General features: G+C 44.2%; 2 protein-coding genes across 5 annotated transcripts in view; both read right to left on the minus strand.

Moving 5' to 3' along the window:
• Positions 1 to 6,436, minus strand: part of apool (apolipoprotein O-like) — a 12,016-nt gene extending 5,580 nt beyond the window's left edge. For both annotated transcript variants that reach the window (XM_015968203.3, XM_015967415.3), the window contains exons 1-5: positions 6,321 to 6,436; positions 2,844 to 2,942; positions 2,633 to 2,758; positions 2,200 to 2,254; positions 1,962 to 2,060 (exon numbers count right to left, since the gene is read on the minus strand). In XM_015968203.3, coding sequence (XP_015823689.3) covers positions 1,962 to 2,060; positions 2,200 to 2,254; positions 2,633 to 2,758; positions 2,844 to 2,942; positions 6,321 to 6,332 — 391 coding nt within the window. In that variant the 5' untranslated portion in view covers positions 6,333 to 6,436. The remainder of the gene's footprint in view (positions 1 to 1,961; positions 2,061 to 2,199; positions 2,255 to 2,632; positions 2,759 to 2,843; positions 2,943 to 6,320) is intronic.
• Positions 6,437 to 10,235: 3,799 nt separating this feature from the next.
• si:ch211-26b3.4 (connector enhancer of kinase suppressor of ras 2) overlaps positions 10,236 to 25,393 on the minus strand; it is a 137,337-nt gene continuing 122,179 nt past the window's right edge. For 2 of the 3 annotated variants that reach the window (XM_015969383.3, XM_015970190.3), the window contains 5 exons: positions 24,200 to 24,270; positions 24,015 to 24,115; positions 22,747 to 23,488; positions 13,619 to 13,881; positions 10,236 to 13,524 (listed from right to left, as the gene is read on the minus strand). In XM_015969383.3, the coding sequence (XP_015824869.3) occupies positions 13,315 to 13,524; positions 13,619 to 13,881; positions 22,747 to 23,488; positions 24,015 to 24,115; positions 24,200 to 24,270 (1,387 nt within the window). In that variant the 3' untranslated portion in view covers positions 10,236 to 13,314. The remainder of the gene's footprint in view (positions 13,525 to 13,618; positions 13,882 to 22,746; positions 23,489 to 24,014; positions 24,116 to 24,199; positions 24,271 to 25,393) is intronic. The other variant, XM_015970981.3, reaches the window with a different exon arrangement.

Raw genomic sequence — 25,393 nt, forward strand, 5'->3', positions numbered from 1 at the left:
GTCTGGGCTCCATATATACGGGTACTAATCAACGTCATTGGTCTCCATAATATTATTTTATGACTAGGGCTGGGCGATAGGTCCATATTTTACCATTATCGAAATTTCTGAACCGATATAATTTTTCTCATGTCAATAAATTTGATAACCACCCTTGGTCATTCATGTCCCTTTAAGAAGCTGGACCACCTCATGTCGCAGCGTTCAGCATAAATGAGTACACCCTTCTACTTTTGTCAGAAAACTAGTTTCCTTCCAGAATCAACCTTTTCTACGGGATACCACACAACTAAATACTCCCACAAACGTGGGCTGTTGATTACAAACATTTGTTCATGTGCAAACACAAAAAAGTGATTTTCCTAACAAACGCAAGGCTATGTTGCAAAAATGAGTACACCCCGATTATAGTCTTAGGAGAAAAGCCATACTTAAGATTACGCATTTTAAATGAACAGGAATTCAACCACAGGTGAGTCTAATGATTCCTTTAAGAGGTGTCCAGCAGACAGGTGACTAGAAAAGGGCGTTACTTAAAGAAAAGCTCTTCCCATTTGATGCTGTCAGCAGTGGCTCCACATGGAAGAGAAATGTCACAAAGTCTGAGAAAGGAAATCATTTCTTGACACATAAAAGGTGAGGGCTACAAGAAGATCAGCAAAACTTACATATCAGTCAAATTAATGTAGCAAAAGTCATCCAACCATTTAAGAGAGATGGAAGTGCAACCATCTTACAGGAGATGTCCAGACCGTCTATGGAAGTTAACATCTGGACAGGAGCATCTTCTGATGAGAAGGGTGGAAGCAAATCACCATGCAAGTTCACTGCAGTTAGCTAAAGCAGTAGAGAGCCAAACTGGAGTGACTTGTTTCCCGTGACACCACACGGTGCACACTGCAGAGGAACGGCATGCATGGGTATCGTCCAGGAAGGAAAGCCCACAGACAAAAAAAGCCCACCTAGGATTTGCCCGGGCCAATGCTGAAAGAGATGAAGACTACTGAGACTCTACTTTGGAGTGATGAGACAAAGATCACCGTTTTTGGAACTAATAGTTTCTAAACTGATGGTGTCGTAAAGCTGAGGATTCCAAAGAGAAATGCATGGTGCCTGCAGTAAAACACGGTGGTGGCGGTGTCCTCATGTGGGGCTGCTGATGTTGGGGAGCTGTGCTTCATTGATGGTATCACGAACTCAACAATGTACTGTTCTGTACTCGAAGAGAAGATGCTGCCATCACTCCGTGCACCTGGTCGCCGTGCACTTCTCCAACATGACAATGATCCAAAACACACATCTAGAGCTACTGCTGCATTTCTGAAGAACAGGGTGACGGTGATTGAATGCTCAAGTATGTCTCCTGATCTGAACCCAATCCAACACCTGTGGGGAACTCTGAAGCATCGCTTGAGCATCACTCTCCATCCAACATCCAGGCTCTAAAAGAGCCACGGTAAAAGATAGATGTTGCAATATGTCGCCAACTGGTTCCTTCCGTGCCTAGAAGTCTTGGTGCTGTCCTTGAAAGTCATGATGGTCATACAAAACACTAGATGTAGTGGTTGTGGGGGGTTTTCATGTTGGCTTCAACCAGTTTTAGTAAAACTGGAGATTTTGTGATCTAAGTTATGTTATTAACCTTAATTTGACGTGGCCAGCATTGGGAACATTCTGGAAATTGTTCTTTTGTTCATTGAGCTAATGTGTACTTTTTAAAGGGGTGTACTCATTTATGCTGAGCACTGTACGCTACAGCCCCATCTAGAGGACAACTTTTGTTTTTGTTGCATGCATAATATTGATTTTAAGCCACATCACCGAGTCCTACTTATGACTAGTTAATGTTCATCCGGCTCATTCAACGTGAATAAAGTGTACTGCTATACTACTCCTTATATTTCCTACTAGAACTACTACTACTACTACTACTATAATACTATTATATTTCACCGCGGTACCTTTCCGAGCCAGGAACATGCCCAGCAGGCCGGCCATGGTGATGGTACCTAATCTGGGTAGAAACCCTGGAGGAGGGTCTGTTAGGTAGTAATATGCATCTGAAAAAGGCAAAAGGGGAACACATCGTTAACAATCGGACAAACATCCTTCTTCACGTCAGTTTTGAACTAACAAGCCATCGGGACCCGGGGAAGCGGCCTGCAGCTTGTGATGTCTGTGTGCCTCCAGTTCACTCACCCTCTCCTACATGGTACAGATGGACCCATCCCCTTTTCACAGAGACGCAGGCACCCTGCGTGGAACAAAGCACAGCCCTCAACCCACTTCAAAAGGTTATCAATGACACAACACTGAAAACTACACATCACAGCCACTGTTGGGCGCGTCTCTCGCCTCCTTTCACACTATCAAACTGTCAAATCTCCCTGCTGTAAAGCGAGCGCACAGCTGCGAGGCTAACTGCAGCAACGCCGCTTCCTGTCAAACTCCTGAAGCGCTTTGCAACACGGTACCTGCACCGAGCTCTTGCAGCTCGTGGGATTGTGCTCTGTGACCGCAGACAAGAGGAACAAACCAATAATCAAGGCTGCAGGTGCAAAAGAGTCCTACGTTGTTTCTGAGCTCTGGGCGATTTTATTTCAAGAACAGTGGTTTGCTGCTTGTGCTGTACCTTCACAGCTTGGACCAACGGGAGCACGCCCTCTCTAGCCGTAGTTAAGCCTCTCTCTATCCCTCCTGGACTCTCTGGGAAGAATCTAGCAGGGGCAGACTCTGGCAGCGGGGCGTAGATGCTCAGCTGCAGACAGAGATGGGGTCAGGGTGAGTTAAGAGAGTGAAACTCAGCCGTACCATCCTCCACCGATGCTGCAGGCGAGCCGTACCCCTTCTCTCGACACCAGCCCATCAGCCGGGACTTGGTTCCTGGTTTTCACACGGATGGAGGCTATTCCCAGCACCGTCGGGACGGCCACCATCACCACCTGGTGAAAGATCAAACACAACCATCTCTAACTGTGAGCTGGAAGCAGCAGTCATGGGGACTGAACGTGATCAGGGAAGGAGAGGGGACTCGTGTGGACCCTCGGGGGGGGTGGGGGGGTTACATGTGACAGGGGGCAACTTCTCCAATCAGAAACAAGCAAAAGTCGTGACATACTGCACATGCTCAGTAGCGTTTCCCCTACAAGAAACATTAATGACTGTTTATTCATCTTTTTTCTAACTGAACACGTCTGAAGACAAAGAACCTGGCTATGTTCACACACCTGCTGTCTCGCTCTGGGGACTAAAGTCACCTCGTCGTGCTTTTGGGTACGAATAATAAAAACGTGAACTTTCCTCTGATCAGGAAGGTTATTTCCCCTCTGAGGGAGTTTTAATTCACAGTAGAAAGCTACTCTTTCTGTCAGCGGTTTTGTTTTGAAGAGGTCAAAGTTTAGGTGACGACAACATTTTTAAGATAAAAATGAAACGGGAAACATTATACCACACACACACACACACACACACACACACACACACACACACACACACACACACACACACACACACACACACACACACACACACACGTCTTTGTGCTGTTGTATTTAAACCACATATTCGTGTTCTATGTGAATACATGAATGAATGACTGAATGAATGAATGACTGCATGAATGAGTGAGTGAATGAATGAACAAATAAATAAATGCTTCAAATGTGTTTCAAGTGTGTAACTGAGACGCTGTCTGTACATTTGGATTTTAGTTTGTTGTCTAACGTGGATCTATTTTCTGTCTGGAACAGCTTAAACGGATCTTTTCTCACTTGAACTTCTTTTTGGAAGCTCGACGATGAACTCGGTGCTGCACACGGACAGCTGGTGTGATCAGCTCTGAAAAGCGTTGATCACAATTTGCAGATCACGTTTATTTTTCACGGAGATCGGCCGCGGATTCCTCTTCCGTCGGCACACTAGGAATTAAAACTAGGAATCGAAATATAAAACGTTGAGCGATTCCGGGAAAAATGAACAGTTGGAACCGGATCCTAGCCTGGCCGGCCAGACTCGTCCTCTGTTTAGGGCCATTCCCATCTGTACCGGGTCGGCCCGGGCCGGGTAGCGTAGGTTGTTTACATATCTGGGTGGCCTGGTATTTTTCCGGGCCAACCAAGGCTCATTCTCAGCCCTCTTCTCGAGGGGGTCTGCTTCAGGCCGACCAGGGCCAACACACCCACTGCTGACAGCAAATTCACACCTTCCACTAGAGCAAGCCTCTGATTGGTGGGTAGAATCAGCCCACATGGGCTTAAGGCAAGGATGTGTGGAATCAACCGGGCCAGGCTGGGGCCGACTGGGGCTACCCGGCCCGGGCCGACCCGGTACAGATGGGAATGGCCCATTTAATTCTGCACAGAGAATGAGTCTGGTAACTCACAGGCAGAGAGGCACTTGAGGGGCGGGACTAGGCAGTTCAAAAATGACCAATCAGAGAAAAGATGGAAATCACGACGCGGTAGTTTTCTAGTTGTAGTAAAACATAGCGTCTGGCAACGGCACAAACATCTTTCTTTCTTTTTAGAAGAAATGCTTTTAGAGCTTCTACTTGTGGATTTAAAGACATTTGAGTCATTAGAACAGAGGAAAGTGTCTTCGTTGTTTATGAGAAACTGAGCGCCGCTGTGTGTGACGTCGGCGACGCTGTAGTTTCTTTAGCTGTAGTAAAAATGGAGTCTGGCGACAGCGCTAACATCTTTGTTTAGCAGAAAGGCTTTCAGCGCGTCTACTTGTTGTGGTTGTAAAGACATGTTCAAGTCATTTAGGACAGAGGAAAGAGCCGCAGCGAACTCCGCTTCAGTCACCACGTTTATGACAAACTCGGCGTTGTGGTGTGGCGTACGATACTCAGCGCTGAATGGCTCGGTAACAATTATCAGGGGGCGGGGCTTTTTGAATAGGAGAGCTGACAGACTCTTTCTCTGTGCAGAGTTAAACAGAGGAGGAGTCTGGCAGGCCAGGCTAACCGGTTCCAATCGATGCTCGATTCTGGATGCCCAACCCTAGGTGTAGGAGACTATTTTCACGTTCAGCCTGCGTGAAAAACTCAAAAGTGACCAATTATTATCAGAATGCATTAAAAATGTGTTTTCGGTGTTCAACACATTTAAGTCCAGTCTACGCCGCTACAGAAAAGTGAAGATAAATAAAAAACTGCTTTACTCGACTGAAGAGAGATTTTTAGAAACAATCCAACAGCAGATTTTCCTGGACAAATATCATTTTGTGCTCAAATGCAACCAGTGAGTCATTTATTACATCTGTCCATCCATTTCTAGTTTCTTTAACCCGATCCAGCCACCATCAGACTTTGATTGTGTAGAAGTAGAAAATAATAAAGTGTTCCTGTTTTGTATGTTGATGTAAACACCATCACACACTAGTGGCTCAGTAAGGGTGTTGTGATATTTTTAAAGAATGTTCATGAAAAAGCCAGAAGTGGAGCCTTAATGATAACAAATGTCTCTTGGAGACTAACTGTTTCACCTAGAAATTAAATTGAAGTGTTTATAAATAGCTCTGCCTGTTTCAGAACCAAAGCGTTTGCTGCCTGTGATGTTTTTAATTAGACCCTAGATTTAATTGCATGGTAAACATATTAACATGCAACACTTTGGAATACTACCACCACAATATCTCACTTAAAACAGAACTATTTCACACCAGTGTATTGGCTTGGAACAAATATATTATAATTATTGCACATAACGCACCATTTTCCTCATATGCCCCAAAAAGATAAGCCCCCAGCAGCTTCTCCTGTAATAACACAAATCACCTGCGCTTGATCACCTTTAACCGTGTTGATTAGTCACCTACAAGAAACTTGGGATAATCACTAGTTTCCGCTGTTTTGGTCGGGTAAAGTAACCTAATTCTTCAGCCTGAAGTCCCAATTAATTGATCTAGTGACACGTTTGATTTGAGTGACTTGAATTAGCCACAGACGTCAGATCAATGCCACCAAATACCTTCAGTTGTTTAAAATCACTCGTTTTAAACGCAACAGGGGCTGAAAATACTGTTAAAACTCTCCTATTTACTGAACGTTGCAGCCGCAGCTGCCGCTAACCAGCTAATGTTAAGAAGTTTACCAAGTACGAACACACATAGTTATTAAATGTTTAAATGACTGATTATTAGGTCGGTTTTATGCTACATTTACCACGTTTAGCGGAACTTAAGCAGCGCGTGGCAGCCCTTAAAACACTCGTTCACGTCTTCAGAAACGTGCACGTAAACAGAGAGGTCATGCATTTATCACAAATACGCTGTTTAACAGATTCAAACGGGTCAAAACTAAAATGTTAAACATTCACCTTGGCCGCCATGACAGTGCTCTTCTTCTTCTCCTTTCCTTTGCTGCGCAACTTCAACGGGTCTCAATCACGGTCAGCGTCCGCCCTCTGGTGGTCAGAGGGCGCTACTGCAGCACGCACTCGGTGTGTGTGTGCGTGTGTGTGTGCGCGCGCGTGTTTATTGCAAAACAACTCAATTTGAGCAAGGGGATTCAAAATTAAGTAAATAAAGTTAAATCCGGAAAACCAATCAAAAACTTTTTATATAAAATTTGCAACTGAATGGTTGAAATCTCATACTCTATTTGAAATGAAGGCCAAAAAAGATGAGTCATATGTTGCACACAATCTGTTTCATAAACTTGGTGCAGCCACATGCTCTTTAACTAGGCCGGGCCTTCGTGCATCTGACACAAATTAGCTGTCTGACTGTAGTGCTTGTATAAGTGAACACATGTGGAGAAAATCAGTTAAATATTAACTGTTGCTCATTTTAAAGTGAGCAACCAAATAATTAAACTTATTAAAATGTGAGTTACTGAAAATCTAAGATGCACAGTTTGCAATGACAGATGAGAGGATGTTTTTTTTTCTTGCACATAAATACTGAAAACTATTCTAAAATCCAGAAGTCCAAAGAATGTTTAATCTATTTCCTTTGAACAAATATTTAAATAAATCAGGATTTTATGAGGGTTCTGGAGAGGAAGGTCCACTGGATTATTGAACTTCAGATTGAGGAGGAGCAATGTGGTTTTCATCCTGGCCGTGCAACACTGGACCGGCTCTATAGGGGAGTCTTGGATGGTGGGTGGGAGTTTGCCCAACCAGTCTACATGTGTTTTTTAGATTTGGAGAAAGTCTTCGACCCATTGACATATATACTGGACAATAGGCTCCAGTAATACGTTTTTAAGCCAAAATGGGAGGTGGCCACCACCACCATTTTGACCGTGTCACAGGTTGCTTCAAGCCCAGACAATTCCAAAAAAGGGAAAAGAGGTGGAGCTGAGGGTGGGGTTGTAAGGCTGGGATCAAATGACGACACCTGTTGAACTGAAGCGATGTAGCTACAAGCTAACGCGGAGGTGGGAGCTAAGCTAACGGAGGTAGCTACCTAGCTACAACCAGAGTTAACTGTGCACAACACCAGAGCTTCTGAGTCAGAGATACGCCGGGCTGACTGCTGGGTGAACCGGGTGGAAAACATCGGTCTCCCGAGACCTCCACAAGCTGATAGTGGGAACCCAGCTCCACCAACATGTTATATTTCAACCCATTTTCTAAAATGCAGCATTATGTTAAATGCACTGGGTTTTACCCTATTACATTTAAATTTCATGGTTAAACAGTACATGTTCAAATCTAAGCTCAGCTCGGCAGTGACCTAAAATACATAAATATAATTTTACTTACCGAAAAAATGAAGTGGAGACTCCTTGGACGCTCTATTAGTGCAATTAATGCCACAGCAAGTCATTTTGTCCAACAATTGCACAAATAATATCCAAAAAAGAACGCACAAACGCTACAACTAATGGTCTAAGTTGAGAGACTGAAAATCCCGGAACAGTTTCCAGGCCAGACCGATGCTCTACTGAGGCCTTTCCACGGAGCTAGCTCTGTGGTCACGTGGGTCTGATGCTCATTAATTATTCAGAATTTTAGGCTTTTGATACACTTAAACAGAAGAGTGAGAAAAAATTCACCCCCCTCAGAGTTGTCATGAGTGTAAACTAGATCATTTAAACCTAAAACATGTTTTGGAGCCAGGCTGTAAACATGTTTATTTCTGCTGTGAAATTGTTATTTTTAACATGGGAGTCAATGAGGATTTACTCGCTTCTGACACCAACCCCTAGTGGATGAGGGTGGAACTGCAATTTTTAGTACTTCTGTGTTGGCTTCACTTTCAGACCCGAATTATGGGGGCTTGGTTCGACCGCGTCCCTCGGGGGGCCCTATAGGGGGGCACTTCAGAAGTATGGGGCACCAGGCTCTTTGATACGGGCTGTAAGGTCCCTGTATGACCGGTGTCAGAGCTTGGACCGCGTTGCCAGTATAAGTCGAGCTCGTTCCCAGTGAGAGATGGATTCTGCCAAGGCTGCCCTTTGCCACCGATTCTGTGCATAACCTTTATGGACAGGATTTCTAGGCGCAGCCAAGGTGTTGAAGGGATTGATTTTGGTGGCCTGAGGATTGAGTCTCTGCTTTTTGCAGATGATGTGGTCCTGTCAGCTTCATCAGAACGTGATCTCCGGCTCTCACTGGAGCGGTTTGCAGCGGAGTGTGAAGCAGCTCCTCTAAATCCGAGGCCATTTTCTTGAGTTGGAAACGGGTAGAATGCCTTCTCAGGTGAGGTCCTACGAGGTCAGGGGTCTTGTTCACGAGTGAGGGAAAGCTGGAGCAGAATGATAGACGGATTGGTGCTGCATCTGTAGTGATGCAGGCGTTGTACCGGTCTGTCGTGGTGAAGAGAGAACTGTGCCAGAAGGCAAAGCTCTCGATTTACCGGTCGATCTACGTTCCTACCCTCACCTATGGTCATGAGCTTTGGGTAGTGACCGAAAGAACGAGATCGCGGATACAAGTGGTCAAAATGAATTTTCTCCGAAGAGTGGCTGGGATAGAGATAGGGTGAGATGCTCAGTCATCCGGGAGGGGCTTGGAGTAGACCCGCTGCTCCTCCACATCGACAGGAGCCAGTTGAGGTGGCTCGGACATCAAGTTGGAATGCCTCCTGGACGCCTCACTGGTGAGGTTTTCCGGGCACATCCAACTGGGAGAAGACCCAAGGGAAGACCCAGGACACGGTGGAGAGACTTAAGCCTGATTCATGCGTCTGCGTCTGCGTCAGCGCGGAGACACGCAACACCATTATCCGTCCTTGCGGGCCTGCTGGAGAGCCCCGCAAGGACGTACGGAGTTGAGCTCTCTTTTCTAAACATCCGTCCGTCGAGACGGAGAACGCAAGCTTGTGATTGGTCAGGGCGCCGCTGACGTCTACAGCTCCGCCATTGCGCCCTCAAAAGCATAAAGAGAGCTGAGGATAACTAGCGCCAGACACAGAGCAGCTTGAAGAATACCTCGCGAAAAAACTCTAAAATATGAACGTTTAATTTCCCGTGACTGGAGGAGTGAAAAGATGCGCAGCAAGCCTTTTATTTGTGGATGGAAATGACAGGAAACGTGGGTTTAGAGGTGGCGAGCGCATGAAGAGGTGGAGGAGGATGAGAGACAAATTTGTACGTGTTAAAAAGTCTCTTATATATACAAAAAACACAATATAAACACACGATCTTGGACCGATACATGACAGGATACCACAGAACAGCGCTACGCCCTCTGCTGTCCTGGCGGGGAATTGCTTTGCAACACTCGCCAGGAGACGGAGAAGTATGAGAGCAAAACGTCTGTCCGTGCGTGCGTGTCTCTCCCTGTTGGAGCTGACGGAGAAGCATGAATCAGGCTTAAGACTCTCGGCTGGCCAGGGAACTCCTCAAGATTCCCGGGAGGAGCTGGCCCAGGTGGCTGGGGAGAGGGACGTCTGGACCTCCCTTCTTAGGCTGCTGCCCCCGCGACCTGACCCCAGACACGCGCCTGAAAGATGGATAGATGGTTTTTATGAGGCAAAACATGAAGAAATGAGGGCAGACTCGAGACTTTTTATCTCTACAAGGTGGAGGGAAAAGAGAATATTTCATCACTGGCAGTGATAATAAAGTAGCTGAATGAACCTGGAAGTCTTGGATGTAGATAAGCTGTGTTTATGTCGAAGCTGTTACTGAGAGACGGAACAACGTGGATTCCCAGATGTCCTGGTGGACCAGGAGTCAACAACACACACCATGCATTTACTTTTTGTTCAGTGTTGTTCCTAAAGGCACTTTGCATGATTAAATATGTTAATCAGAAAAAACATTCAGAGAAAACCAGTCATAGTGCAGAGGATTCAGTTTATTGAAGTCAAAGTTTAACAACTTAAGTTTACAATCTGTATTTTTTGTAATATATATATATTTATATTTATATATATTCATATATATGAAACCAAAAAAGGCTACTTTAGGAAGAATAAATGTAATTTTCTTTTTTTAACATCATCTTTAGTCAGTTGAATGTACATAAGCTAATCTTATCCTTGAAAAAGAGCAATATGTTCCTTTTTTTAATGTCGCAGTGCAACTTACGTCTTACACAGCTGTGCAATGTACCATGAGGTGTACACCCCTGAAAGAAACACAGTGGAATCTCCCTTTTTCGTACTGTTTCTGCAGGTCTACACAATTTCAAACCAGTCAGATAATAATCAAAATAATAAATACAAATCTAGGAAGGGTAACACAGTCAGTGCCTACAACTTAAACCGCTTTGAATCTACAGTATGCTGCCTGCGCAGCTGAGCAGGAGGTGAAATACAAACAAGATCAAGCAGAGAGGCCTGCAGACTAGAACTGCATTAAAACTCTGTAACAGCTGAGTGTGTGTGTGTGTGTGTGTGTGTGTGTGTGTGTGTGTGTGTAGGAACACCAGAGTTCTTCGCTTCCAATGAGAGAACCGGGAGGCACGGGAAAAGTGCTTGCATCATTTAGTTTCTATTTTCGAGTCATATCTTCAAATGAACCACCGAAAACGAAATGTTTGTGACGTGTTCTGAAATTTCACCTCAGTGACGTGGAAAGAAATCTACTCAAGATGGATGGAAAAGCGCAAAGAATCGGCGTGGAGAGGTGTTGCTGGATGCCGCAGGTTGCTACACGCCTCTCAGAGACTTGGACACTAGGGGACGGCGTCGAGTCCCCGGTGTCGCGGATGAAATGAGCTTCAAAGGCATTGCAGACCATTTAAGGTTGGTTTATGCTTGACGCGTCCGCGAGGTCCGCACGGCTCCGCGCGGAAAAGTTGCGTCATTTTGCGTCATTTTAACAACCACGCCCCTCCACCGCGTCTCCGCACGGCCCAAGATTTCCGCAACGCGCACCTCGGAAAATTTCTAACCACGCGGACGGTCGGACGCAGAAAAACATGGCGGACCGGCACGGCAGAGGTTGGTAAATACAGACATTTGTATGACTCAGCTCTCAGAGATCACCGTGATCAACATGTTGTTAATAATTCTTGGAGAGAAATAGCTCGCACTGTCGGAAAAGACGAGGACGCTGTTAAAAATGCTGAAATGCCATGTTGTAAACAGTAATTTCTACTTCTACTATGGTGTAGTGTTGGATGCATGCCGTAGAGCTCCATGCTGCCCCCTACAGTTTGGGAGAATATTGGCTCACCGCAGAGACGAGCCGCACAAACCATAAACGCTGCGAGTTGTGAAGCGCGGTCCATCCGCGAGCCGCATCACCGCGCGGAAAGTGAATGCGTCAAGCATAAACCAAGCTTTAGTGTACAGCAGAGCTCCACAACCTAGCACACCGGCCCTCACTTTAGAGGTAACCGCACTTGCGTCTCTACGGATGGACGTTCACACAATAAACTGAAACCGCCTGAAGGCTAACTAAAAATCTGCATTAGTTCAAAGAAGCGAGCGGGAAAACGAATCACCTCTCAGTTGTACAGTGTGTGTCAGAAACACCACAGAGTGAACAGAAGACTTTGTACCTGTGAAAGTAGAGAAAGGTGGTCTTCAACAGCACTTTTGCATGCGCTACACACCCTGTGATCATGAAGAACGTGGAAAGAAAATGACAGAAATGATCCACAGTATTTTACCCTGTCCATTCAAACCCGTCCCAGAGCCTACTCCTCATGCAGCAGGAGACTAAACCGCAGCACTCAGGTGTCAGAGGTCGTCGTTTGCTTCCTGTTCAGCTGCTGAGCACCCTGCATCTACAGAGTGAGGAGGGGGACACTGCGAAACCTTGGCATAGAATACATCATACTTTACAATATATCTATGACACAAAAACGCAAATAGATTTATATATTCTTCTATGTTTAAATATATCTGTAGACTGTACACAAATCTTTAGAAAATGGGACGGCAAATGCATTTTACCTGATATTTGAAGAGCGATGGGAGGGCGGTCCAGTGAGAGGCGCCCTGTGATGCAGCCGATGACATATAGAGATAATATAGAAAGTGCATTCTTTGTAGTGAGCGACTCCTTTAGAACAAACGTTTGCATTCACTGTTAAAGGAACTCGTTTTTAAAGAAAGGAAGAAGAGAACGGTCTTCCACCCACACAAACTCTCCATCTTCTCTTCGCTACCTCTAGAGAAGCATATCACAGTGGTAATGAAACATTTACATCAGTATACACATATGCACAAGTCTCTGAGGACAGAAGGAGGTAACGAAACAAAAGAGAAGGATGGCAGGGAGAAAACCAAGAGAAGCCTCCTTCTGCAGGTCAAGGGGGACTTCTGAACACTTCACAGTTTAGAAGAGTGTGCACGCGGCCGGGACAGTTCCACGCCTTAGTGACATTTACATGTCATGGGCTCCCAGAGAAGCAGCTACCGCTCACAGTCTGCTTTAACAGTGAGGTCCCTGTGAGTCTAGAGGCTCAGAATGAAAATAAAAAGAGAGAAAGGGGGAGAACTGGTGGCTCTGGGTGCAAAGTTCATCGGTACAAAAGTACAGTGCTGTGGTGAAAAGGGTTCTCCTCTGTATTGCTGCTACATAGCTCCCCCTGCCCCCGGAAATCAACGAAAAGCTAAGAGAATGAAAAGAAATATTTTCAAATGTCTCCTTTTTTTTCCTGTTTTGCTCGACAAGCGCGTGGACAACGGAAGATTAATGCTTTCAGTTCAGGCATGCAGTAGGCACCCTGTGGGGTCCTCGAGATGATCAAAGGTTCATACACCCATGTCTCAGACCATTCCCTTGTTGATATTTACACATCTTACAATGTTCCTGTGTGTGTGTGTGTGTGTGTGTGTGTGTGTGTGTGTGTGTGTGTGTGTGTGTGCACTGAGCGTCGTGATCAGAAAATAGGGGATTGGTGTGTGTGTGACTCGGTGTTTGTGTATGCGTATCAGTTCAGTTCCTTTTCTTTTTTCTCACACATGCGTCTCAATGAAGGAGTGTGTGTGGGTCATGAGCGGCGCGGCCAGCGGGGAGAGGTCGTCCTGGCCGTTGGTGCCGGGGCTGAGCTGGCAGATGTCAGAGTACAGCTCGCTGTGCCACAGTTTCCACTCTCTGAAGGTCTGGGAGCACAGGCCCGGGTCCTCCAGGAGGGCGCAGACTACTGCCAGCTCAGACTCTTTGGCCTGAAAGGGACAGACAGACACCAGGAAGGTCCGACGAACAATCCATTTTGCTTATTGCTTTGGGTATAAAATCTGAGAAAGTCAGCTGTGGTACCTTCAAAGTGCTGCGAAGGGCTCGGACCCGGTGCAGCCGGTCGTTCAGCAGGGGGTCCCTGGTTCTTTGGGTGAAACAGCGTCGAAGCTCCTGCTTGCTACAGGGTTTGGGGTCTCCTAGAGGCGTCACGTTGGCTTGCTCAAGGGCCCGATAAAGCTGCTCCAAGCCGTCCAGTGTTTCTGGCTCACGTCCATCCGATACTCGCCGCTCCCGCCCCTCAGACACCCTCCTCTCTCGGCTATCTACTCTAAAGTCCTGCAAGTCTGAAACAGACAAGGGAGTAAAACCCGCAGTCAGAACATGATATGGCTTAAATTAGCCTACGTTTTTCTACTTTCTTTAAATAAAACTGTGGTTTTGTGCATAATTATGGTCAGTAAGTTCGATCCACGCTTGGGCCTACCAATTGCACGTTCCCATCTAGGGGTGCGAGTGCGTAGGGCGTCCCGATTCGCAAGTGTGGACCATGCCCCTCCCCCATTTTGGACCCTTTTATTTGCACTTCACCAAAGCCTGTACCAATCTATTATCCACAATCAATTACTGCATGGGAATTTTGAGAAGAAGGCAGATAAATGACAGAAAATATTTCTATATATTGAATATTTTATTATTTTGTGCATTTATGATTACTCAAATGTTGGTCTGCTGGAAAGAAGCATTACTTTGCTGAAAAATGCTTTTAACTGATAATGGTACTGGTGCGTCTTTTTGGAACCAACATGCCAGTAATGTAATCACTTGTTTTCATATCAGTTGGTTTTAATATAATTTCCAGTACTACATTAGCACAAACATCGACCAGCATCCCCATTTAGGGAAGTTGCGGTTGATGCTCACTGTCCCATTTCTGCAATTATTGCACACTTGTTTACACAAAGTACTCAAAGCCTTACACACACTTCCACCAAGTGCACTTCAGAGGAGGCTGCAGTGTGGGTATTGGGACTGGGCCGTTGAATCAGGTGTTTTGGAGCAGGGAAACCGCTAAAGCATGCTGGGGAGTGGCCCTCCAGCCCTGTTTTGGGTGTTTTCCACACCAAACGTTAGCTCGATATCTGTGAAACTGACTGAGTCATTACCATTTTTTTGTGTATGCTGACATAACAAACAAACAAAAACACTCTATGTAGTTAGCTTTAAACTCCCACATGTTCCCCTTTTTAAAAACAGTGGAGCTGAACTGGACTGTTGTACGCAGCACAGACTAGTGGTGTGGAGGGAAACAGCTGTTAATATTTCATGTAAAATATGACTGTGTAACGACATCAAATGGACTGATTTTGAGATCCCACAGTTCATATGCACGGCCAGAGCAAATAACCCTGGCTACACACGTTCTGCTGCATTTTACCCTGACAGGAGATGGAACGTCTGCACGCGGGCTCTTTAATCAGACGACTTCATCAGCTGAACCGAAGCTTCATCAGATAATAAAGATGAACGGTAGCGTTCCTTTCCCCAAGGTTCCTCACAAGAGAACTCCTAAAATAAACTTTTATTCCCAGAAGAAAAGAATATTTCATAATATAAGTCATCATTTTATATTTCAGAATAATCCTTGAAGAAAAGAAGATCTAACAATTAATAATCACTAAATATTGCCATGTATAATTATAAATGATTAAATGTTTCATGAACCTGTTCAATGATGCTAAGTATGTTTACTGGATTAGGTCACTCACAGCAGACAAGAAGTAAGGCTAAATTAAGAAGCATTACACATAAACTAACCTTGTTTCGCAGACTCAGCGGCTCTGCATCACAGAGTGTGTGTTCTGAGTATTCTTGATAACGTTGGTAATAGGAAAACAGCGGGCTATAAAACCAGCCGCTCTGCTTCCACCCGAGAGACAAGTTCGAACCTCCAACAGAACGAGGGTTGGAGAGCAGAGCTTTGAGACTGGCCATCTTTAGCTAAGCTACCAAAGCATTTTGACACACTGTCAATACCTTAAGCTTTTGCACCTGCAAAGATGTTTCCTGCAGAACAAAGCTGATTGTGCAACACTCCTTCAGAGTGGTTTTGAGACGCTTGGTTTCATCCAGTCCACCTGTGTTGCCCGGAGCGATCCTGGACCGACCTGGTCGTACTAGGAGTTAGACTTCTGTACCCGGGGTCTCCAACCCCCTGACATCTCGGATCCGCAAGGGCGTCTCCACTTGGGTACGTAGAACACAGTGAGATAGCATCTGTGTGCAGTTTGATAAGAACAGCTTACAGCTCAGATGCAAACCAAATTCTTTTATTATCCAGAACTCACCTCTCTCTGAGATGCGGGGACTTTGACTCTGAAATACTACATTCCCACCTAGTTCCAGACACCCATCTCTTAGTTTGCATCCACTCACAGTAAATAATAGTTTAAACCATTTGTCAAGGCTTAAAATTGTTTGTAAAATAAATTCTTATTTGTTTGCAAACACTGACTGGTTCTTGAATCAAAGCAAAGTGTGACGATCCCTTAATAATTAAAAGAATCCTAGAACCTTCTAATTATTCATCCTAAGACCAAGCAAGGTGATACTCTCTAATAATAGAGTATTACAGCTATCGGTCACAAAGTCATGAGAATAGAAATAAGCAGCTCTTAAGCAGTTTGTTTAATCCAATTTACCCTCTATTGACTTCATTACCACGGCTATAGTCAGAAACATATGCTTGCACTTAAAATGAGTTGTGGCTACTGATGAATTGTTGCAGCAGCACTAGCCGCACACACGTAGTGTCCCTGCTGCTTCCGTTGTCCTGCAGTAAGTCGTAATACCAAGGGAGTATCAAACTATCAACTCTACATTTGCATGCATGAGTCTGTTTCTGTATGAATACCATACATTTAAAAAATGATTCATCTTTGTAATGATAATAGAGGGTAAACTGGGTTACGTAAATTGCTTGAAAAGCTATTTATATTGTTACCACAACTAGTGACCAATAAGTGGCGATACTCTATTTAACTAGAATATCACCTGCTTGGTCTTATTGTTTTAGTCAGAAGATTCTAAGATTCTTTTATTCATTAAGGGATCGTACAAACTTCGCTTTGATTCAAGAAACAGTCAGGTTTATAAACAAAATAAGAATTTACTTTACAAACCATTAAGACCTGACAAATTGCTTAAACTACTATTTACTGTGAGTGGATGCGAACTAAAGGATAGTCTGGAACCTATGTGTGAATATAACGTATCCAGAATCTCTGTTCTCAGAACTGAGTTCTGGATGGAAACAATTTGGTTTGCAAATAGCTAAAAAGTTGTTATTATCAAAACCACATGTAGACGCTATCTCACTGTGTCCACCTCACCCGATCTGGAAGACTTCTGTAACAGAATGAAATGACTGTTTTCCACCTAAAAGTCATTTCCCCCCCTCTCCTCAGCAAGAACTAATCTGCATGAGATATTGTTCAGGGTCTCATGCATTTGCTTCTAAACTGTTTTCCTTTCCAGCCCAAGAGAAGCATGAAGAAAAAGACTCTTTATTTTTAATAAATCAAAGAACTCTATTTTTAATAAGCTAATCAAACAAAGTGTTAGTCAATAATAAAATGTGAACCAATTTGTGAAATGAAATATTAATTACTTTATTATAATCCTACAGAATATAATAAGTAATATAACTTTAAATGTTTCCACTAGAGACGGATCACACGTAAGGTGAAGCCACATGACACATTTGCTTTTACTGATCCAATCAGAATCTGCCAGATCTGACGGAGGCGTGGTTTTGGTGGTGCTTGATAAATCTGTCATTTTTTCATTCGACCATAAACCAAAACATCCGAAGTATAAAACTATGCCACGTCATCTTTAACGCCAGTTCAAAGCGTTCTAGAGAAATTGTCGGAGTGGCCAATCCGTAACTTTCCTCTTCAGCCAAAAGAACCAACGACAAGCTGGATAAAATCTGTTGCTGTTCCACCTGCTGCAACGGTTCCATTCAGAATAAAAGCTGAACCATTATGACCCCGTTTTGGGTCTTGCTAGATGCCAACAAACTGTTGTGACCCAGAAGTATCTCACAGACTGGTCTGGTCGGCAACCGCTGCTTTTCCTACCGGCTTCGGTTCCAGAGGGGAGTAGGACCTGGCTGCAGACATCAGCTGGTGTGTCGAGAGCAAGATGGCGTGTCATTACTTTTACCGGAAAATCGACGAGCGAAAGACCTCGGCAGGAAGTTGGTCTTTTTTTGGCGGCCGCTACGTTGTTTTTGTTTCAACCATACTCGGCGGATTTCAATTGAGTAAAGGTAAGGATAAGGATGAAATTAACTAATTGTTGCAACCGTTCTTAGTTCTTAAATGTAGGCACTATAGCGTTTAAAGCTTTACCAGAGAATTATTGCAAAGGCACCGTGTTTCATAGCTAATTGTATCAATATTAACACGCAGTCTTAAAACGAATGCAGGGAGATCACAAGCTAGCTAACACAAAAGCTACATCAATAAAGCTATCAGCAATTGTAGCTTAGCTTTAACTTAGCTATTTGATTTTTCTGGTCTCCCTGTTTGTTAAAACAGTTAAAGTAATAATATTAACTTTATATATAATTTAGATATGATATAAAGACCACGATTTCTAATACTGACTTGACTGAAACGTTATTAATACCCTTTTTTAATTAAAAAGCGTAGATTTTCAGAGATTTGTAAGTGGTTTCAATCACTAGTTTTCATACGAGGCTAAAGTTAGCTTCCGATTCGGGAAATGGCTAAAGGGCTAATACACCCAATTTTTCTCTACTCTGACCATTTTTATTCTGCTCTAGCTCAAAACCTACAACACATACACTCTTCAAACCTGTTTTAGATTATTCTGGGCTCGTAGCTGAATGCATAAAACATAGTTTGTGATTTGTGAAACTTCAAAAAAGACAGATTTATGAATTTATTTTTCAGCATCTGGCCCACACTGGAACTGGTCCTGTGCACCCAGAAATTAAATGTATTTTCTGGACAAGCATAGCTTTTAATATCTCTAAATATTTTTCAGTTATTGTGTGTGGTATTGTGCTGGGTCATTCTACTGTGGTTGCACAAATCAGGTGTCCTGCAACAGGTACAATAACTTTGAAATAGTAGCCGCTTCTCTAATTAATGCCGCCCTCCCTCTGATTCTGTTTCAGAATAATCCTAACCTTATAAAAAATAGATATTTTTGTCGACTGACTGCTTTGATCGGGTTTGGTTTATGTTAATATTACCGGATTTAAGCACATGTAGCTGCAAATCATTCAGGAGTTACAGGCCTTAAATATAGATCTAAAATGAATATCGGACTTCTTCAAGTGACACTGACAAAACTCCTTACATGTGCTTGTATTCTTCATTTGCTAATAAGATGTATTTTTATTTAAATTACAGGACAATCGAGGCTTTGAAAAGTGGAACCCAGGCAGTGATTTCAGATGGTGAAATCAAGGTAATGTTTAATTATAATAAATTAAGACTCTAAAATTGGACATAGGATAATGCAATCCCTTGTTTTCTGTGGTAATGTTGCTAATTTTTAACTCTTGTCTCTACTCAGACTCTGTATAAGGATCTCTGCAGCGGTGGAGTGAAGTCTGGCCGGATGTATCTGTGGCACAATCCAGGTGTCTCGCTTAAATTAAAGCAAAGACTAAAGCCACTGATGTTCCACTTTGCTGGTGCACAGGTAAATGTATACTGACTTACAATAAGCTGCATCACATTTATTTATGTGGATGCGTGGTCAGTGGGTCACCTGGGTCCGTTGTCTAATGCTGAGAGGAATGTTTTGTTCATTTTTATGTTAACGTGTTTTATAGGTTGACGAGCTGACAGAGCGGATTGGTTCATGCTCAGGAATAGATAAACTAATAAAGAAGGGAGAGTTCCAGTTTCTGGATTTGGTGTTTGATGTCCTTGTTCCAGAGGTACAACGCAGGCTTCAGCAGTGATTGGTATAAAAGTTACTTTTCGAAAACATTTGACAGTGTATAAAGTAATCCTTAACAGAGTTTGGTGGCAGGAGAATCTCGTCTCTGCTTTTTGCGGATGATGTGGTCCTCCTAGCTTCACCCAGCTCTGACCTTCAGCTCTTGCTGGGTAGGTTCGCAGCTGAGTGTGAAGCGGCTGGGATGAGGATCAGCACCTCCAAATCTGAGACCATGGTTCTCGACCGGAAAAGGGTGGCTTGCCAACTCCGGGTCGGGGGAGAGGTCCTACCTCAAGTGGAGTTTAAGTATCTCGGGGTCTTGTTCACGAGTGAGGGTAGGAGGGATCGGGAGATCGACAGGCGGATTGGTTCGGCGACTGCAGTGATGCGGACGCTGAGCCGATCTGTCGTGGTGAAGAGGGAGCTGAGCCAGAAAGTGAGGCACTCGATTTACCATTCGATCTACGTCCCAATCCTCACCTATGGTCATGAGCTTTGGGTAATGACCGAAAGAACGAGATCGCGGATACAAGCGGCCAAAATGAGTTTCCTCCGTAGGGTGGCCGGGCTCAGCCTTAGAGATAGGGTGAGGAGCTCGGACATCCGGGAGGGACTCGGAGTAGAACCGCTGCTCCTCCGGATCGAAAGGAGCCAGTTGAGGTGGTTTGGGCATCTGGTCAGAATGCCTCCTGGACGCCTCCCTGGGGAGGTGTTTCGGGCATGACCTGCCGGCAGGAGGCCCCCGGGTCGACCCAGGACACGTTGGAGAGGTTACATCTCCAATCTGGTCCGGGAACGCCTTGGGGTCCTGCTGGTGGAGCTGGTGGAGGTGGCCGGGAGAGGACGGTCTGGAGCTCCCTAAATAAATACCAACTAGCTAAATAGTTATCAGCTGTAGTAGTTAAATTCTGTTGCAATGAGCTGCTGTGATACACAATAGGACAGTGTTACGGATATTTAATAACTAATTTTTGTAACTGGTGAGAGAGGAGTGTGGCTGAAATGTTTTTCACTGCTTCTGGGAGTCCTGTACTTTAGCAACTGGTGTAGGTCAAAAGTTCATCTTGGGCTTAACAATAAAACTAAATATTTAGCAAGTACTATTTTGTTTGCACATTTTGAAAAGTCTTAGTTTAACGTGTTCTCATTTTATCCTTATGTTTTTTTAATTCACTTTACAGCCTTTTATTGTGTGTGTGTATATATACATATATGTGTGTGTGTGTGTATATATATGTATATGTATGTATGTATGTGCTGCTGTCATAAAAATTCCCTGTCTGAAGAACAAAGGGATTTAATATTCAATTTTCATGCAACGCAGGTAACAACGTTACTTAAGTTTGCCAGTCCAGATCTGAAGAGAAAAAAAAAATCCGAAATAAAAAGCTTTTTCCGGTAAGTTTTGTTTTTTAAAAAACTACTTCCAGTGAAAGTAATGACTTCTGGTTAAGGTAATGACCCACCGTGTAATTTTTCTCTTAAATGTGCACAAATCGAAGAGAAAAACTACACGGTATGGTTTTGACAAATCCAAACTACTTTTGTGCTTTGTCAATAAAAACTACTAAGAAAAAAAACTACTTCCGGCAAAGGTAATGACTTCCGAAAAAAACTACTTCCGGCAAAGGTAATGACTTCCGAAAAAAAACTACTTCCGGCAAAGGTAATGACTTCCGGCGAAGGTAATGACACTTGTTTTTCCGGATACGTCATTTCCTGTCACGGCAAAGACGCCAGCTGATGTCTGCTGCCAGATGCTCTTGCCAGAGGGGGTCAAGCTGGACCTCGACATTCCTGATCTAACGGAGACTTCCGAAAGGGTATGTAGGCCGACAGAATGACGTCTCAATGTGTGTTATGAATCTCCTAACCAAAGCTTAGTGCAAAGACATCACCTTCACTTCCCATCAGAACTAATCGTTTCTCCGGATTTGCTGGTTCTGAACAACATTCCACACTACACCATTCTCCGTCTCATTCACTTAGTTACACCACACATTTAGTGTTTAAGTTAGTCTAGTTTTAATTTGTTTAGTGATGAATCTTCAAACTTTTAAAACTTGACTCTCTTTCTTTTGTCTCTCAGTTAATACGAAATGTTACATAATCCCTGCAATAAAAAGTTCCAATCTTCTGGTTAAAAGTACCCAAAGATCCACGAGATTGATTTTATATTTACTATGGAATCTCATATCTTATGGCTCATTAAATAGATGTAAATTAACCCTTTACACCCCCGTTGGATCCAAGATGTTCCAGGGCCGATGACCCCACTGCACCTGGCTTGTAGAAAAACCTTGATGCGCCCAAATCAGTCCTTGGATGTCTCCAGGGCCACAACGATAGATGAAACCAAGCGTCTTAAAAATAACTCTGAAGGCGTTTTGAGTCAGCTTTGTTCTGCATGAAACTATCTTGTTGGTTCAGCTTCGCAGGTGCAAAAAAGGTTTATGGTTTTGACAACGTGTCAAAATCCTTCTGGTTAAAGAGATGCTAAAGATGGCCGGTCTGAAGCTTGCTTTAGAACTGACAAATTACTCAAAGCCATCTATTTTTAGAGAAATGATATTATGGTTTGGCCAGCCAATCAGGGGTTGACAAGTTTGAGAGATGTTACCAAGAATCTCAGAACACGCCCTCTGTGATGGAGACTCTGAATCTAGGCAAAAGGTTAACTTATGTGTCATGCGTTAACCTTACTTGTGAGTGCAAATGTTATGACCTCGTCAAGTAAACATACTAAAATAATCATTGAGCACAGGTTAATGAAACATTTCATTATTTATAATTATAAATGGCAATATTTAATGATTATCTTTAATTATAAAATCTTCTTTCTTCTTCTTTCTGGGATTTAAGGAGTTTATTTTAAAGAGCTCCTCTGTGATGGACCATGGAGGAGAAAATGTTTATTGTTTATCATTTATTATCTCTGCAGTCCAGCAGGTGTGAGGAAGTAGGCTCTGATTAAAGGGACTACATGCAGACTTTGAGTCTCCTGTGAGGGGAAAGGATTGTAGGATGTGTCATAGCCAGGGTAAGTTGACCTGGCTGTGCATTTCACCTGTGGGATCTCAAAACCAGGCCATTTCGTGACGTTACATCTTTAATGTAAAACTTATTTTTGGTGAGCTAACTGAACTCAGGTTTTAACTCAAATTTTATGCTTTCAGCTAAATTTAATTATTATAGTAAAAATCCAAACAATGTGATGTTCTTACCGTCCTCTCCCTCAAACATATCGCCAGCTAGTCCCTCTGCCTCCTCGTCCTCACTTCTCTCTTCCACATGAGCGGACGTGTGAATAAGTTTTCCTGACATTGGGTCCCTATTCCTCGGTAGACTCTGACTGCGCTGCTTGTGGGAGCGTCGGTGTGTGTGGCTGTGTGTGTATGGCCCCCGTTCCAGAGGGAAGGGCCCGTCCCATTCCCGATCTCTCTCTGCTGCGTGGTGTCTCCGTACAGGCAACGTGGCTTGTCTACGTCTCTCTGGGGACATTCCATGTCTGCCAAGCCCTCCGTAAAACCCCATCTCTCCGCCCATGCCACTCATCAGGCCACCGTATTCGCTGTCCCCTGGTGCCGTCTGGAGGAAGTGCAGCCCCGCACTGGTCAGAGGGGTCTCGATGAGGTCCTGCCAGGAGCGACGCTCACGATGGGAAGAGCGGCACCCAGATGAATGGGTACTGGTGCTGCCTGTGCCCATGCCCATGCCATCCCCACGCTGGTCTTCTGCCGAGGAGTGGGAGTGTGTGGACTCGCTGGAGAAATGTCGACCGTGCTTGGACTCCGGGAAAGGGCTGGATGAATTCACCTGGAGAGGGAGAGGGGAGGTGGAAGAGACCATCTGTGGAGGGATGGGGGAAGTGGAGGCACTCATTGGGAGTGGAGAAGGAATGGAGCGCATGAGGCTCATGGAGCTGACAGAGCGGGGCAACTGGTCATAACTGTGGAGGAGGTGAATCTGAGTAGGTGGTATTGATCGGTATGGATCAGGGTGAGCAGGGACAGAAAAAAGTATCCAGGCAGGTGACATGCGAGGACAGACAGACAGAAAAAGTGGCAAACAAGCAAGGTGTGCCAGGATGGAGAGGACAGAAGAGAACAGGGAGTTGTAAAGGGCAGAAATACATCAAAAGATGAGAGCAAAAAAAAAAGCCATGGAATGGCAGATGCATAACTCCATAACTGCAGAATGGTTTCGTTTGGGTTTTCATGGTAGCGGGGCTGTCAGACAAGAGGGTAGTCATCTGAACAGCCACAGAGAAGAAATGTAATGAGCAGAGTGAACTGTTGCCACCTGCAGGTCAGACAGAGTAAAGGCTCTGGCAGCATCCCATCAAAAATGATGGTGTTGGCTGCAAACAGAACCAGATAATCTCCCACTCTGATGGTTCACTAATGCTGTGAGTTTGGGTCTATGCAGCTCTGAAAACTAGTCTATCAGAATAAAACTGCAGAGTGAACGTGCTCGACTGAGCCTTACTTACAGATGGTGTGCGATGGTAGGTGTCGCAGAGGGATGAAGGTCCCTCCTGTTTGAGTGTCATCGATCCATCAACCTCATCTTGGTCACTTTCACTCCAGTAGTCTGATTTGAAGAAGAGAACTGCTCACAAGAATTCATCAACAGAAAGACTTGAGAGAAGCTTTTAGAGAAATCAGCATGTCACACCTTCATCAGGTCGTGGTACTTTATCATCAGGTGTGTAGCCAATGGCAGCTAACCCCAATCGATTCATCCACCTGCAGAAAACACAGGTTGAACCATTAGAATTGAAGTGGTCTGTCTCCCAATGATGATCTCATGATGTTATGTTTTGCAGATGATGTTCTATTGTGATTTTTAGGTCACAGCTTTGACCAAACACTGAAGTAGTTTTCAACTGAGTGAGAACTGGTCATGATGACCTCCTTCAAATCCGAGCTCTTTGGACTTGGTTAGAGAAAGGTGGAATGGCCTCACTGGGTTTGGAGAGAGTCTTTGCTTGGAGTAAAGGGATTTAGGTATCTTGGTGTGTTGTTTACAAGGGATGACAGGATAGCACTGTACAGATGAATTTAGGGTATCTTCCAGTAATGAAGGCTTCATTCTCTAGTGACAAATGAGTTAAGCCACAAGTCAACATTCCTGATTGAACAGCTTGTTCATCATCCAGCCATCCCTTGTTTGGACAGTTGGTTCATGAAGCTTCTCCTCCACATGGGATGGATGTGGCTCAGCGGGAGTAGCAGTCATCTGGTGTTTTGATGCTTTGATACGGGTTTCCCCATCCCATGGCCCATCCCATCCCCAATCACCAGTCTGACACTCAGGAGTGCATGAGTGTATAAATGTGGCTCGTAGGGTAACATGCTTTTTGGTGGTCAGTAAGGCTTGAAAATCCACTTCCGCTAAAATAGTCAGTTGATGTTGTTCAGGCATTGAATTGGGATTACCCTATTGGTCAGCTTACTTTGGAGGGTCTTCCAGGGTATACAACTGGGTGGAGATCCCAGGACACACCCAGAACTCTCCAGAAGGTCATTGTTTATAAGTGAGATGCAAAATAAAGTGACCTCATGAGTCAATAATTTCCATAACAATAAGTCGATGATGACAAGTAGGAACCAAGAACCCTTATGGGTCTATTTAATACATTTGCAGGGGTCTCTAATAGGAATTATTGCCTTACAAGTCATACTCTGAGGAAAAAAGCTCAGATGCTCCAGTATGAGGACGTAGAAGTTAGCTGGAGGAGAACGTGGCAGAAGATGGCATGATTTGGCAAGCTATTTCCTAATATTTTGAAATCTCACCTCCGATTGGCTAACAGCAACACAACTCTACTTCTGTCTCTGTTTGCTCTGCAACGTTGATGTTTTATCT

Source organism: Nothobranchius furzeri, chromosome 1 (assembly GCF_043380555.1).
Source record: "Nothobranchius furzeri strain GRZ-AD chromosome 1, NfurGRZ-RIMD1, whole genome shotgun sequence".
Lineage (NCBI taxonomy): Eukaryota > Metazoa > Chordata > Actinopteri > Cyprinodontiformes > Nothobranchiidae > Nothobranchius > Nothobranchius furzeri.